The sequence below is a fragment of the Talpa europaea genome (assembly GCF_964194135.1).
Source record: "Talpa europaea genome assembly, chromosome: 15".
NCBI classification, from domain to species: Eukaryota; Metazoa; Chordata; class Mammalia; order Eulipotyphla; family Talpidae; genus Talpa; species Talpa europaea.
This window is the reverse complement of record NC_140083.1, coordinates 14,753,439-14,768,845: the sequence shown is the minus strand read 5'-3', so window position 1 is coordinate 14,768,845 and position 15,407 is coordinate 14,753,439. Positions and strand designations below refer to the sequence as shown.

The following is a 15,407-nucleotide window of genomic DNA, read 5'->3' as shown; positions in this document are numbered from 1 at the left end:
ATGAAAACACAGCTCTCTATAAATCACACAGCAAATCTGCCAGTGCCTCATATTCGACTTCCCAGTCTCTGGACTGTGAGAAATAAATTTATTTCAGTATATGAGATAGTAAGTCTGAGGTAGGGCCTAAGATTTTGCATTTCGAACAAAAACAGATGCTGCTGATGCTGCTAGTGTGGGGACTACACTTTGAGAAGTACTGCTCAAAAAAGCAGTCGATCAAATTGATTGAAAGTCATTGTCAGAATCCTCTGCCGCTATGCATGTAAACTCAATGGAGCCACATCCTACGTTAACTTAGACAGAAGTGAATTTACCAAAACACGCTGTTCTCCACTTGACAAGTGGTTTTCAAAATCCTTAGTTTGCACTTAGCTGCAGCTCTTGATCTTCAGAGCAATTAACAAGAATTATTTAATTCTCTCATGGTTTCTCAGGGACTCTGAAAGTATAAAATATCCTCCACATAAAACAAAGAGTTCAGGTCATAAAGACAGATAGGAGAGTTACATCTAGAATAGATGTTGATCAGATAAACCCAGGGTCATGCTGAAGATGCCTGGTTCCTCCTAACAGCCCCCCAATTCTCCCTAAAGTAGGAACACATTCAAGATGTTAAGTATATGCTCCTCAGACGATCACACACTTTCAAGAACTGCTTTTGTGTGTGTGAACTGGAACATGCTTTTTGAAAGGCAATTTGGCAATACTTATTGAAAGTTTCAAGATAGGTGTGTATTATCCATTGACCTGGTTATATAAGAAAAAACACACTTTTCTATCTGTCACTTTCAAGCACTACTTCAGTGTGTGAGTGTGTGTGTGTGCGCGCGCACACGCGCGCTCAGGGACATCCTGCTTCCTCCAGGAGGCAATGTGGTGCAATGAAAAAAAGGAAAAGGAGGGTACTGGGACTCTTGTTTATCCTACCCTTTCCTAGCTGTCTGGGTAGGTGATTAACTTCCCCATGTCCTAGTTTCCTCATCTATAAAATGGGTTTGTTAACTTAGCATCGACTTTATAGAGCTGCTGTGAGTGCCGAGCACGCAGTGTACTTCAATCGATTTTAGCTATTACTGTTATTCTGAGGACAAATACTCTCATTTACCTTCCCATGGGAATAAGCCAAATCAAAATCTGAGCATAACTGAATAAATTCTGAGCTACATAAGAGGCTGCAACATGAACATTCAGTAGAGCAATGCATCAGGGCCAATGGCAATGAACCCAATCAACACGTTTAGAAAAGAGAGCTTAACACACAAGTGGGATTAAAGGCAGAAAAGGTTCATGAAATCTAGTAATGTAGAGTCATGAGGGTGTAAAATGGGAGAAAAGCCAATAACAAGAGCAATAAAAACAAACATAAAAAACAAAGAGAGCAAGGATATGAAGATGATAGGGGATAACATAGTTGGGACTGTTTAGTCTTCAGTTGGGTAGGCCCCGAGGGACATGTTCACAAAAGCACACAAGCAAAGCTCAGCATTTGCTGAGAAGTTAGAAATGTGACTGTTTTTTTTTGTGTATTGTTATTTTAATACCCCTCCCCCCATTTAGGGGCTTATACTTGTATTTATATGGCTGGTGTGCTACTTGGGAGAGAGGAAAAGATAAACTATTTGATCCTTCCTTAAAACTTGGGTAGCAGAGACTTTTCAAGAAGAGTTGTTTTTTCCCAACCTGGTTCCCTAATTAAGCAATTTCTGAAATGATTTCTGAAAATGACGGTTGCTCATAGCCAGGACTTGTATTAGGACAGAAGAACTAAACATGATGGCAGTTTGAGCCTGTTCTTTGGAAAGAGGTTTTCTTGATTTCACATTTCCATGGAATGCTAAAATCTAACTTTTTTCATGCTTTCCAATCCATTTTCCACCACTAATTTATTTCCTTAGAAGCAAAAGGAAAAAAAAAGATAGTCTTCACACTTCAACGGAGGCACTGATAATTATTTGGAAATCTGTGTGTTTAGAAATGCAACTTTAGAATAGCTTCCAGATTGAAAATTTAAAAATCATACATGCTAAGTGAAGTAGACTCAATGAGAAGTCTCAACTATGGAAGATCTTTCTAAACCCTATGATTTGGAAATAAAGGCTCCCAAAGTGGAGGATTCGCTGAATTCCTGACTAAAAAATAATTTTTAAAATATTTCCTTTCATATATCTGGAGGGCAGATTGCTACCTTATCATAGTTGAAAACAGGTATGACTTTTGGGTTTTTTTTTTTTTATAAGGGAAATTTCTTTGAGCACAAACACCTGTGAACAATACTAGTTGCCAATTATGGAATTTAAGAAAGTAAGATCTCAGAGAGCATTAAATTAAATGTAACGGCCTACTTCATACAGTAGCAGATGTTTCCTAACGGTATATTTAATTGGGAAAGTGATAGAGAATGGTATCTTAGTGATAACTGTACCCTAGGGCAAAATTCAGGGCTGGAGGATGGGGTATATATAAGTCTAGGAAGACAAATTTGCATGTTAGAACCTCATCTGGCCAGAGTAAATTTTTTATTTCACCAGACAGTGTACAATTTAGACTCTCTGAAGTCAGAGCTACGCATACCAAAGAGAACACTGAAGGCCACATCTGTGCATTTCCTGCTTTGTAAAGTTCATTCCTGTGGGTACCTTATTTAAAAGAGGAAACTTCTAGTCCATTTAGGAGCAAACTACCTTCCTCAATGATAAAACTGAAAAATTGCATTATCTATAGCCATCTTATCTATAGTTTTCCTTTTCCACCCTCTCCCCCTTTTGGTGACAGCCTTTAAAAACTGGAAAGAAGAGGAGATGACAAAGCGTTTGAATAGTGACTCACATGTCATGTCCACAGAAAACCAGGGCAGGGATGGGAACACTGGCATTATCATTGGAAAGGAAATGAATGAAATAATCCAAAGCAAACCCATCAATTGAAATGATATTCAAACTCTGGGAGGAAGAGGTCAACACCTCCTGAGATTTAACTGAGCTAGATCCCTTACATGCACTGGCTGATCTAAGCATCACGACCTCCCTACGAGGTAGCTGTTACACAGCAGGCTCTGGGGACACCATGTATACGGCCCTGCCTTCGAGAGGGAGCAGGAGTGACCAGACCAGGCATGAGGTGTAACAAAGGTCCTGTGTTCTATGGGGAGCGTGTTCAGGGGACATGGAGTTCAGGATCCCGGAGCTAATGTCCCTCACAAATCTTTTCAGGAATGAAGCGTTTCTGAGGTCGGGCTTAGCTGGAAATCCCACTAGCATAAAAGGTAGCACTAAATGAATATGTTTAGATTAAATAGCTCTCTTACAATTCCTCACATATTACTATGTTTTAGATTCTGTCTTTAATCAGCAATGTCTGCAATGCTGTAAGGGAACTATGCAGCCAAGGAGTGAAATAAAGAATGTGCTCTAATGTATACTGTAGACTCTAGTTAATAACATCAATATCGGTCATAAGTGTGACAGGTGTTCCCGTGGATGCAAGACATTGGTTAACAGGGAAACTGGGAAAGGTGTCGGGAGAGGGAGCATATCCATGGAAACTCTCTCTGCTTTATGCTCAGTTTTTTTTGCTAAACCTAAAGCTACTCTAAAGATAGAGTATTAGTTAAAAAAATCTTAAGACAGTGTGAGGGGGAAAAAGACCGATTAACCTGAACAGAGAAAGGAGTGATTCCACATTGTCGAAAGATGTGGATTACTCTCATCTCATCCATGTTGGTTTATTATGGCATACTTTTCTTTTGCTTTTTTTTAATATTCTATATTATGGCATATTTTTAATTGAAATAGTATGTGCATAATAAAACGACAGGAAATGAGTGTAGACTTATTTTTATTTCAGAACTGGAGAGGACCTGAGAGACGAATAAACTGGTTTAGATAAACTTAGAAATTAAACAATTGTAACTGTCAAACATTCCAAATGTTTTAGAGAAGGGAAAACTGTGAGTGTGTTAAAAGTAAGTGGTGTGGAAAAAAAACATTTTATAGTGTCTAAAGAGGCCATAAAACTCTCCAGCAATTTTTATGTATGTTAACACACTGAAAAGTACCCCAAATCGCTACATATGTCTGCACCTGATTTAATTTAGCTGGTGGTAATCTTACAGACTCTGAGGGTTCCTGAAGCTCTTAGCAACATAAATGATCTCTACTTTTTCAGCTATTTTAAAAATCAGGACAATCAATATTTCTCTGGTTCCTGAGAGAGGTGGTACAGTCCTGGGATTCGGGAGACAGCCTAGGTTCAAATCCAGCTTCTAATACTTGCTGGCTGGGTGACCCAGGCCAGTTACTTAATGTTGGCCTTTCCTTTCTCATATGTGAAGTGGACATGGCAGTAACATTTATCTCGAGAGTGACTCAGTGCACATAACTCAGGCAGGGATTGGCATCCAGCTCTCCGGTGTTAACTCTTAATGAGTCTCAGTAGACTGATTTTAGGAGACCACAACTGGGCACCATTTTCAAGACCATCCACATGACCTTGCAGGCTGAAGGCACTGTGAAGTCACTGCTACGGGGATGCTGCTGCTGCTCTGGGGGAATTAAAGTTAACATCTTGGTCTCCTCCACTGGATAGTGAACTCAGTGAGAGCAGGAGCCCAATTGTACTCATCTATGTTAACAAAGTACATGTAAGGGCCTTCCCTGGTGGTGCAAGGGGTTAAGCACCGCACTATGGAGCAATCTGTAGCCTCTGCAGCACAAGTTCGATACCCGGCCGGCCAGGGAGCAACCCACATGGCGAGCAGACCTCTCCTGTCTCGCCCACTGCTCCCCTCAGCGGTCAATCTGCCCGTTCTGTTCCCCACTCTGTCTCTGGTGAATCCTCTCACCCCCTGCATCTCTGGTCTGTACCCCAGCACTTGTATGCATAAATAAAAAAACTTAAAAAACAAAACAAAAAACAAAGTATATTTAAGGAAATATTTCTCAGAATAAGCAACCACAATGATTTAATTCTTACTGGGAAAGACCTTTTACTTTCAGCTAAGATGTGTACTGTTTACCTGAAAGTTTTTTTTTCCTAATGAGAAAAGTAAACCGCTTCGGGTTTAATCTACAATACTTTGGTCTAATGACATTACTGCATATCAATGTTTAAGGTCATCTGTGTTCTAAGGTATTTCTTGTAGGAAGACCTGATTATATAGGGCTCATTTCCCTGAAAACAGCCACTTCAGGTTACCTGCAAGCTGAGACCTACACCCTCTTTATTCTGTGAGAGTTCTATTTCACAATACAATAGTTCTAGGTAACAGATGCAACCTTTTGGTTTTGAAGCTACTGTATTGAAGATTGAGATTTATTTAATCAAGATGGGAAATAAAGGGTTGTGATATCCCAAGAAGCAAAAAATAGTTCCCATTTTCATGTAAAGTACCCAAAATAAACACCAAGGGCAGAAAACCAGAAAAATACCCCAATGGAAAAAAGAATGACTTCTAAATAGCCAGTCTTTCTGTTTCATTTTAAGCAGCCAACAAGTATTTAACTAAATCATTTTCCACTAAAACTATTAAGATGGCTTTGCTATTGGTATCAGAACAGAATTTCAGAACCACTTAATTTCAAGAAATTGACTGAAATTCAAATCACCAATCTGGTGTATTTTAAATGGAGCTTTATGCACTATTTAGTCTGATTACAGCATTGAAGTAGCTGGACTCATAATCTAGTTAACAGTATTAAATCAGAGATGCCAAATTAATATCTTATCCATGTTGATGAAAATCTCTAAGATTATTGTGAGGCTTGGTGACTGAAAATCTATCCCATTTTCTCATTGTTCATTGGTGACATAATTTAGATCAAATATATGTTTAGAATACATATATATTTAGAATTATAAAACCAACAGGAACCCTGGAGGGTTCTAGTTCAATATCCAAATCATTACCTGACTTTATCAATGTTTCTATTTTCTAAATAAGAAAACAAGGAGAATCTTAAAAATGTGGGTTCTAGAGTCAGAGAGACTTGAGTTCTAGTCCCAGGTGGGCATGTTATTCACTGTGTGGCATTATTTAATCTCTCTAAGCCTCAGTTTTTTCATCTGTCAATGGAGAAATGACAGTACTAATTCCAGACTTGTGGTAAAGACAAAATGAAATAAACAAGCAAAATACTCAGCCAGGAAGATGAGCATATCTAACTATTCAGTAAATGTCATCATGGATTATTATTTTGACTGTAAATCACCTCCTAAGGCAAGTAAGTAAGCAGCAACAGAAGCAGAACTTACAGTTTTCACACCTATCAGTTTTTTCATCTAAACACAGTCCCTGTGATAAAGTTATTGCCACAGATAACTCAAGTATGATTCCACACCCAATAGAAGGATAACTATTTTAGTCTTTCTGATACTGAAACAATCAAAATAATTAATTCAGCAGTCAAATATGGAGATTTCAATTTCAAACATGTTTAGTTTTCCAGGAGTAATGGATATCACCTGTTACTTTCATAACTAATTTAACTCAATTACATGCTCTTAAATATTTCCCGCCGAAAGGTGTGCATATAAAAAATGACACGTTATTATTAACCACAGACAAAAGTTAGGAATCACTAATGACCTTACATTTGACTGGCTAGTTGCTGTATTCAATAATTCCAATACTTGTCATTTGTACTGTTGGTCACATAGCACCATACCCTCTATACGTCTGCGTTGGAGGAAGCTTAAATGTGGTCTGCAGTATTAGCGAGATTTGGTTGGGCTAATGCAAACTCCGAGGAATCTAGCAGCCTACACCTACAATGGCAATACATCTGCAATGGCCATTGTAATCAACCTTCACTGTCCTCACATGATTCAACTCAGAGTTAAATATTTTTCCTATTAAAAAAAGTTGAATAATTAATAAGTCTCATAAAGAACATTAGCTTTATGTAATATGTTACCGACACTTCTGCACTGGATAATTTTTAGTTAATTGGTGATATTTCCAGTAGATATTCTCAGACTGTCAAGAGAATGCTTAAAACACTTTCCTGTATTAAACCTAGTGTTTTTCTCCTAATCTGGAAAATTACAACATAAATGAAATTTTAAATATTAACAGTAAATGTAATATAGTATAAATATATCAAATGTACATCAACAAAACACAGTGAGATAAGCTCAAAAGGAAACATGCACCAAACCAAAACACCTTTTTATGTAACACCAATGTGATTCAGCAGACCAACAGATGAAGAAAACAGTAATTTGAAAAGTGGCAATTTGTATGCATACCCGGTATTTAGTATTTCAGCGACTAGAAATAAAAGTGGTTTGGCAAACTTACCCGCATTTTTGCACAAGCATCTTGGGTTGATTCTGTCCCCCTGAGCTCTTTTATGAGCATAGAACCTAAATACTAAAATACAAAAAATTTCAGTGACTTATGGAATACAGAGTAAAAATATGAGTAGCCATTTAAAGACAAATTGTGAAAGTATTACTGGACTAGATTTTTCAGCTGTACATTGTTGCATGTCTTTTAAAAACTAACAGTAACTAATCTTAACAAGTAAGTGCATTTATAGAGAGAATGCAGCAGAATTCACCATAGTTCTGGAAGTTGAAAATCGCTCTTTATTACAAAACTGCAGCATTTTCTAAAGATGCCATCTTTCAAATCGTATTTAACTGCAAAATGGGGCATCTAAAAATGTTTTCCTTTTTTTTTTTGAGGCAGCAATGTCTGCAAAAATAAATCACACTACTATCTCTGTAATTACAGGGTTGTATGAGACAGCTGAGAAGCTAAGCAACATGCACCCCATTTGGGCTTAGTTGCATAGGTAATTAACATTAGGCTGTTCTTAGGCTGAGATGCAGTTTTGAACCTTTTTCATTCACAGCTGTGTGCCCTACACTTTATCCACCTGAGAAGGGGGTTGGGGATGTGCAGAGGAAGATTATCATTCCTGAGATGGAAGAGTTGCTGGGAGAGTTGAGTCCTTGTTGCAAATGGACACTGGGGGGCTGAGTGGAGGTAGGAGGATGACAAAGTCTCCCAGAACTATCAACCACTGTGCCTTAGGTGACTGGACGCCAGGCTGCCTTGGTACAAAACACTTAGGCTACAAGTTCTGGCTGGGACAAACTGTTTAGCAAAATGTTTGCCTTTCTACCAGATGATTCTTCCTCAACCTTTTAAACCCTTAACAGGGTTCTTTCCTTTTGTCATTTTTTTCCTCCCTAATTTCTTAAAAAAAAAAAAAAAAAGCTTGATGTGTGTAGGGTCAGGAATGGACACAGTGCAGGTTTTCTGATCCAGCAGACCCGGTAAAAGAGGAGTCAGAGTCCTGGAGCCCTCAGTGGCTTTTTTGCAGGCTTTTATTTGGATTTACCTGGTACATGGCAGGCAGGGGCGCTGGGGGGCCGGGAGGCTGGCAGGCCTCCTAGCCCCCAGCAAGTCTTTACTCTTTCTGGGCTCTCCAGCCTTCTCTCTGCTTCTTTGCTCTCGGCTTCTCTGCTTCTCTCGGCTTCTGCTGGCATCCCCGTGATGCTGCCCTTAAAAGCCCAGTCTTAGCCCAGGTAAATCCCATCTACGCATGCCCACACCCTACTCCAGGTGCCCGCCATCAGGCATGCACTCAGGACCGCAAGGATCCATCATCTATCCTGATGGTGGGAGGGCAGAAAAGCCTGACAATTTTTCCTTACCCTACCATGTGATTTAAAAATGGAATTAAAATAACTAGGTAAGGATACTTCTTGATATAACTGTTGAAAGAGAGACCCTGGCACTCTATCAAGAAAGGGGCTGGGAATCAGTACTGTCCCCGGGAAAGACCTCCATGGAAGATGGACACACAGGGCCAGACAGGAGGGGCCTGAACAAAGGCGTGTTCAGAAAGGTCCAGAGATTTGGCACTTGAGCTTTGGAGGAGGAAGAAGGCATTTCAATCCTACAGTTTGGGGACGATTACTATTGAAACTAACCCAGCGCTTCAAGGCAGATAAGCTGTAGAAGGTGCAGATAGCACAAGATGAAAAAAAGAATAGGATACAGCTGCAGGGTGTGATCCCACACCACTAAACCATCCAGTGATGCTACCTCAATTAAAAAGAAAGAAAAAAAAAGGGCTCAATTACCATCAGAAGACCAGAATGCGTCCATCTTAATCAAATTAAGGAAAATGGTCTGGTGAGAGCCTTGTCTTTTAAGATATCAGGAAAGTTTGTCCTAATTTAAACGTTTCTTTTTAAGAGAAGCAGTTGCAAGGAGCTGCAGAGGCTTCAGCCACTTTTCCTGCTGTCGTCATGACAACCACCACCTGCCCCCAAACCTAGGGGATCTTTGAAACATGCACTTGTTCATATTACTCACAATTCTCAGGTAAGCCTGATACCCTCTCCTATGAAAAAAACAAAACAAAACAACAAAACCCAAAACCTAAAACACGAACCACCCAGTAATACATAATCCTAAGGATCCCAATAAAAAGAATCTGGTACTTATATAAAGCAGAATACCCAGTGTTTTAAGATCACTGGTGAGTGAGGAGAGAAGTCTATTGTGTTTTATTTACAATAATTTCCATTTCAAGACTGCACCTCATTAATTTTCATTTCAAACATACAGTTCAATAAGAAGGCAAAACAAGAGTGTAAACTTATAAGATTAAAAGGTTACAAAGCCCTGTTTGCACTTTGTGGATAGAAGGCTACCTTTAGAAAAAGAAAGGGAAAACATTTTAGAAATTGCAAAGATGGACATTTTGGTATATTTTCAATATAAAAAAGGAAATAATCCAGCAATAGATAGTCTATCCCCATTAGTACCCAAATACTGGATTGTGGATAACTTACAAAAGCTTTGTAATCACACGATTGGAAGATGAGCTTTTCCGGGTGGTGTTGCCAGTATTGCACTGGAGTTGAGGCGGTGGCTTCATTTGGAGGTCGCAAGGTAATGGAAGGTTCTCCCCAGTCTCCTGTCTGAAAATCACATTTATTCTAGAGGTAATATGAGCAGTAGGCAAAGTTCATTCCCTACAGCTAAGCCTGTGCTCACCTTAGGCATGTGTACTGTCAATATGAAAAATGGGTGTACTCTCTCTATGTAATTTACTATTTACTATTTATTATGGTTTTACATGTATTAGCATCATATTTTCCAAAGCTGAGTTAATTCTGAGGTGTGAAAGAAGGTGAATTATTTTTAGAATGATATCCTAAACTAAGTAATTTTAAGATTAAACATATTCATAAAGGATTTACACGTTCATCATTTTCTGTTACAACAGAAAAGAACAATCTGACTTTTCTGTTTTTTAAACTTCAGTTTGAAATTTTGAGTTTGACTTGCTCGTACATTCAGAATATACAGTTGTATGAATTTCTATTCCCAAATATGACATGTACCATGTACTGTGAATCATTTTATAGCTCTGGAGAAAAGGTACTTGTAAGAAAGATATTAAAGAAAAATTTTATAAGACAAATTTAGTCATGGATGACAAGTTGTTTCCCTCATCTGAATTCATTTGTTTTTATATGCCACTGTGATAGCTGGGGTCTTCAGCTACCCTTCTCAGATAACCTAACGTATAAATAAAGATCTGATATTTAAATACCAAGCTTCATCAGAGGCACATATGCATATACTGAGGATTCTGATTCAGAACACAAGCACACACCCGCAGGATAGCATATCCTATAATACGCATGCTCACTAAGATGGACCTAGGCCAGAAGGACACCCACTTCTCTTACCATTTTCCTTGGGGTTAGCCTTACTTTAATAGTGTAGCGCCAGCATCTATAGTGAAAGGCCTGTGCTGGTGTTTCCTTTCTGGGCGCTAGTCTGATTTAGATACTATACATGGGAGGTTTTGTACTCTTCACTGGTAAAGATTCAGATTTTTCACAATTCTATTCTTCCTTTTCAAATGGATGTAACTAGAACTAGAAAACAGGCAACTCTGCAGAGGTATTCACTTCTAACCTGGATTTGGCTGGTCTTAGAGGATGAGGAAAAAGAGCTTCCTCAGGAGTTGGAAGAACACAAGAGGCCTCATGTGCTCCAAATTCAGATAAAACCTTGCTAGAGACCTTGTTCTATAGAACATTAGCAGAAGGCTTGACCCTCTTGGATTTCTTAAAGAGATTATCAAGGAGTCTAGGGTAAGTATGCAAAATCTTGGATACAGGTGTATCTTTCTGGGGAGAGAGAAACTCCATAGCATTCATTAACTTCTTTGAAAGGATCTAGAAAACCCCAAATGTTTGGAACCCCCAACAGTAAAGAACCACAGTTTTCTAGGTGTAGCTTACATAGTGTGTGTGTTGGGGTGGGGGGTGTCAAGGAATTCTAATTTTCTGTGCAGCTTGTATTTAAGTAGAATAGGAAGTAGCCCCCAGTGTTGGAAAATGATAGGCAAAGACGTTGCCATCTGGAAATTTCTAACTGACTTTGAAAAACCTGAAGAAAATTTTATAGCCCCTCAGGCATGCTCTTTAGGTATTTTCATAGGGACAGAGAGTTGAAAGCTTTTCTCCTTGAGATGGTGACTCCTAACACAGGAGGAATGAACTTAGCACTAGGCCAGTAGAACCTTCTAGTCTTCTCTCACGCTGAGCTACTCTGTGTTGGGTTTCTTCTAGTTGCTGATTTATTGGTGTACAGCTGTCCCAACTGTTTATATATTAAGACTTTACCTGGAATATTTACTTTAGCACATCTTTTTCTATTTCATAACACATTGCTGAGTCATTCCTGAGTCTTTTTATTACATTTATATGCATGTTTATTTTGTAAAAGCAATAACTGACTGAGTGCAATTAGTTATAGAATTAATTTTTTTTGGCTTCTAATGTTAATCTTTCCCTTCTCCTTTAAATGTCTACATCTTTATTATCTTTTCTGTTTTTATTTGAATTAGTTGTGCTACTATGAAAAAAGAACTAGTTGTGATACTCTGAAAAGAGAACTATAAAATTCAAAATGCAGGGTATGTGGATTTTAATATTATTTTGAAGCTGGGTGTGATAACCTTTAGGTGGTAAGAGTCACAACTCTGGAAACATGCAGCTGTGAGTTCTTTATTCAGAACTCTCCCCAAATCTAGCAAATCATCCTCTGAGCCTCCCGCCATCCCCACTAGCCTTCTTCCCCCAACCTCCCCCCTCCCTTGATAAAGCAACAACAACACAGCAAACAGGTGTTGTACATTGAAGTCACAGGTGACACTGTTAACAGAACAACAGAAGTTTGCACGCAACTTCGTGGAATGATACAACAGGAGGAGCTGGCTGACATCAAAAGATCCTTCGATCCAGTGTCTGCGGATGTGACAACTCAAACCAAGCATCTTGGCTCCATGTTTCCCTGCCATTGTTTAGCTGAGATAGGCCTGGCAGAGCACAACAGGTAGTTTTTGAGAAAGCCTGAACAGACAGGAGCTGGGGGTATCATGGGTTCTGGGGCATGGGTTGGGAAAGGGTTGGGGGTGTGGAGGGATGGGGTGAAGCTGGGGTTCTGGGGTATTTCAGATGTTAGTATATTAAGCATGCAAATCATATGCAAACTCATTCTCTGACTGTTGAATTAACTCAGGCACTTTCACAATTAAATTTCAATGTGAGTTCCATACACTTAAAGCAGAACTACAGCCAAATGCTGATCCAAATATTTACATTATCCACATAAGTTGTAGCAGCCATAGCACCTCCGGCTGGAGAGCATCCCCCTGTGGTAGCTGATAACCCCTGGAGACCAGTAGCAAAATCACTGAGCTGTAGGCAGCACCATCCTCTGCTCTCCTATGACTCCACTTTGTCCAGAAACCACAAACCACCTGCTTTGAATTCAGAATGATCTGACAGGGCCTCCCCCACATGCTATGGTGGGAGATAATTACAGGGAAGAAAAATGTAATCCTTAATTTTCTTTGTGGTCTTGAGATACTGCTCTCGTCCAAATATTTAAAATTCTCTACAGGGACTGAATTTACCTTCGTGGAAACAGAAACTGAGTTTTGTCATACTTCTGCTATTTCTAGAAATTTGTTTTCCAACAGAGGGAAAAGTGTTCTTAAGATTGAATTAATAAGAAAATTAATTTCTTTTCATTCTGGAAATTCACCAACTTATTTGTTTAACCTTAGATTTAAGAATATTTTGAAGATTCTGTTTGCAAGTGTTGATTTTTTGTTCTGGAATTATTTTCATGGGAAGGAATGAACTTGGCATCCAACTATTGTAAAGGGCAGGCTTGCCCCTGGGATGTTGTTTTACCTGTTCAAAAACAATAATTCAGAGAACAAGGGTGCCTTAGGTTTCAACTCTCCTGGAGGCTGAACTAGAGCAGAAATAGCTGTAAAGGGCTAGGCAGAGCTGTGTCTATATGGAGTAGCTGAAGAGATCGAAAAGCAAATAAGGGTTTTTGCCTCATACATAAAATAATTTCAATCTGTGAAGCCCAGTATTAGATGTTATTAAATAGTACATTCGGACCTACATATGCTTGTATTTCTTTAGGTAAATTAAAGAAATTAGTTTAATGATTTACCAGTTTTAAAAAATGTTTTTTAAATAAGATGAAATTTAAACAAGACTAAAATATCTTTTGCCTCAAATAATGGTTAGTAACAGTAGATCTAAACATGGTTAACAATGACACAATAATATTTAATTAAAATAACAATAAATGGGAAATGTTTGGAATAATAAATTTTGTCATTTTTCAATGATTACTTATGGGCAGGCACTTTAGAGGGCTTAAGTAGTTGCAGAAAAGAAATTAAGATGATTCAAGTCACTCTTACTAAATGTCTTTAGGCTACCCCTTTAGAGTTTAAAATGCTCAGGAGAAAACTCTTCCTTTAGATTTATTTATTGAGTGATCGCAATGGTCCAAAGATTTGGTCATGGCTTAAAACCTTGTTTACTCAATATATATTTCCTTTAGGATATCAACTGAACAGAAGAATGCACATCATTAACTATCCCTTCAAACCCACATAAAAATGAACCTTCAAATATAAAGGAAAAAATGAGATTAGAACTTTAATTTGAGAGTCGATTCTATTTAAGAGCTATTTACCAACTGTCAACTAGAAACTCATAGTCTGGCTGAGTGTGAAGGACTATCATTGAGTCATACCTAATATAATGTAATTAAGTCAAATGTCACTCATGCCACCAGATAAAAAGTGTAAAATCAATAGCTGAATTTAATTATAGCACACACACATATATCCACAAAGGTCTACAGATCATTTTATTGAATGGCAGATTCAAAATGGAGCTCTTAAACTTTGCATTATTTCAAAAACCTCATGGTCTTGGTTCATATGTACCAGGTACCTAAGGCAAATGCCAGAACATGCTGTTATCTAGGTCTTTCTCCTGAAGCAAGATTACATAAGCTATTGTACATGCTCTAAGGATAAAAAGGGGAAACATCATTTCTAGTCTTATCTTCTTGTTGAGAAAAAGTTTCGTAAGCTGTCAGTAAATAATTCAAAATCACGATTATGACTTTACTTTCTAACCCGAGTAGAAAGGTATGGTATCTTCCAAGCCTTCTATTATTTTTAAAAAAAATTTTAAAATTAGGGTTTAATTGATTTTTTTAAATAGAAGCTTTTAAATCTTTTCTACTAGGAACTGCTTCCACCTACCTGCCTGTAAATTTAGATCTGAATATTAACAAACATTATTCTCTATTTCATCAGAACACTTAATGAAAAAATAAATTGGTTTTAAATGACAATTGTTATTTTAAGGTTTTACTTTCAATAATTCTGACAAATATCACAGCATACCTAAGATATATGTGGCTACATTAACTTTCCATTATCTCTAAGACTTTGAAGAATGCTACATACAGCACTATGCTTACAGATATATATGAATATTTTGATGTGCATGTAAGGAAAGACCTCCTACAAACACACACACACGAAAGCAGGATGTTGCTGTAGTTCTTTTAAAAAGTCTTCAAGAGTAACGAATGCTGGTTTGGTCAACTGCAGTTGGCTATACTGAATTTGTTCCTTTGGATGAAAAAGAGCAGAGATGGCTACTTCTGAATGCAAAAAAGCACTTGTCAGCATTTGCAGGTTCAGGAGAAACTGCTGGATCACTGGGGCACCAGAACCAGGCAAAGTACAGACACCATGGTCCCCAAGAGCCAGAAATCCCATGCATAGGAGGAAGGGTGTATCTGATGTGGCACCCCAAAAGAGGCCCTTCACATGCCACTCCAAGAGCTCTGCTTAGTGCTTAGTGATTCTCAACCAAATGCCTCGATCTTGGCTCAGACAGCAGGCTACCCAATGGGAAAATTTAATAGGATTATATTTAAAAATAGAAAATAGGGGAAAAACCCAAACATTTAGAGTGTTTGCTTTCCAAATGAAAATGAATTTTTAAAAAGTACGCAAAGGTGAAAT

The 15,407-nt window shown here is 38.2% G+C and overlaps 1 protein-coding gene across 17 annotated transcripts in view; it reads right to left on the bottom strand.

The window, feature by feature from the left end:
• ANKS1B (ankyrin repeat and sterile alpha motif domain containing 1B) overlaps positions 1-15,407 on the bottom strand; it is a gene marked incomplete at both ends in the record, with an annotated part of 793,016 nt that overhangs the window by 33,258 nt on the left and 744,351 nt on the right. For all 17 annotated transcript variants that reach the window (XM_084256217.1, XM_084256227.1, XM_084256226.1 and 14 more), the window contains 2 exons: positions 7,301-7,372; positions 9,817-9,945. In XM_084256217.1, coding sequence (XP_084112343.1) covers positions 7,301-7,372; positions 9,817-9,945 — 201 coding nt within the window. The remainder of the gene's footprint in view (positions 1-7,300; positions 7,373-9,816; positions 9,946-15,407) is intronic.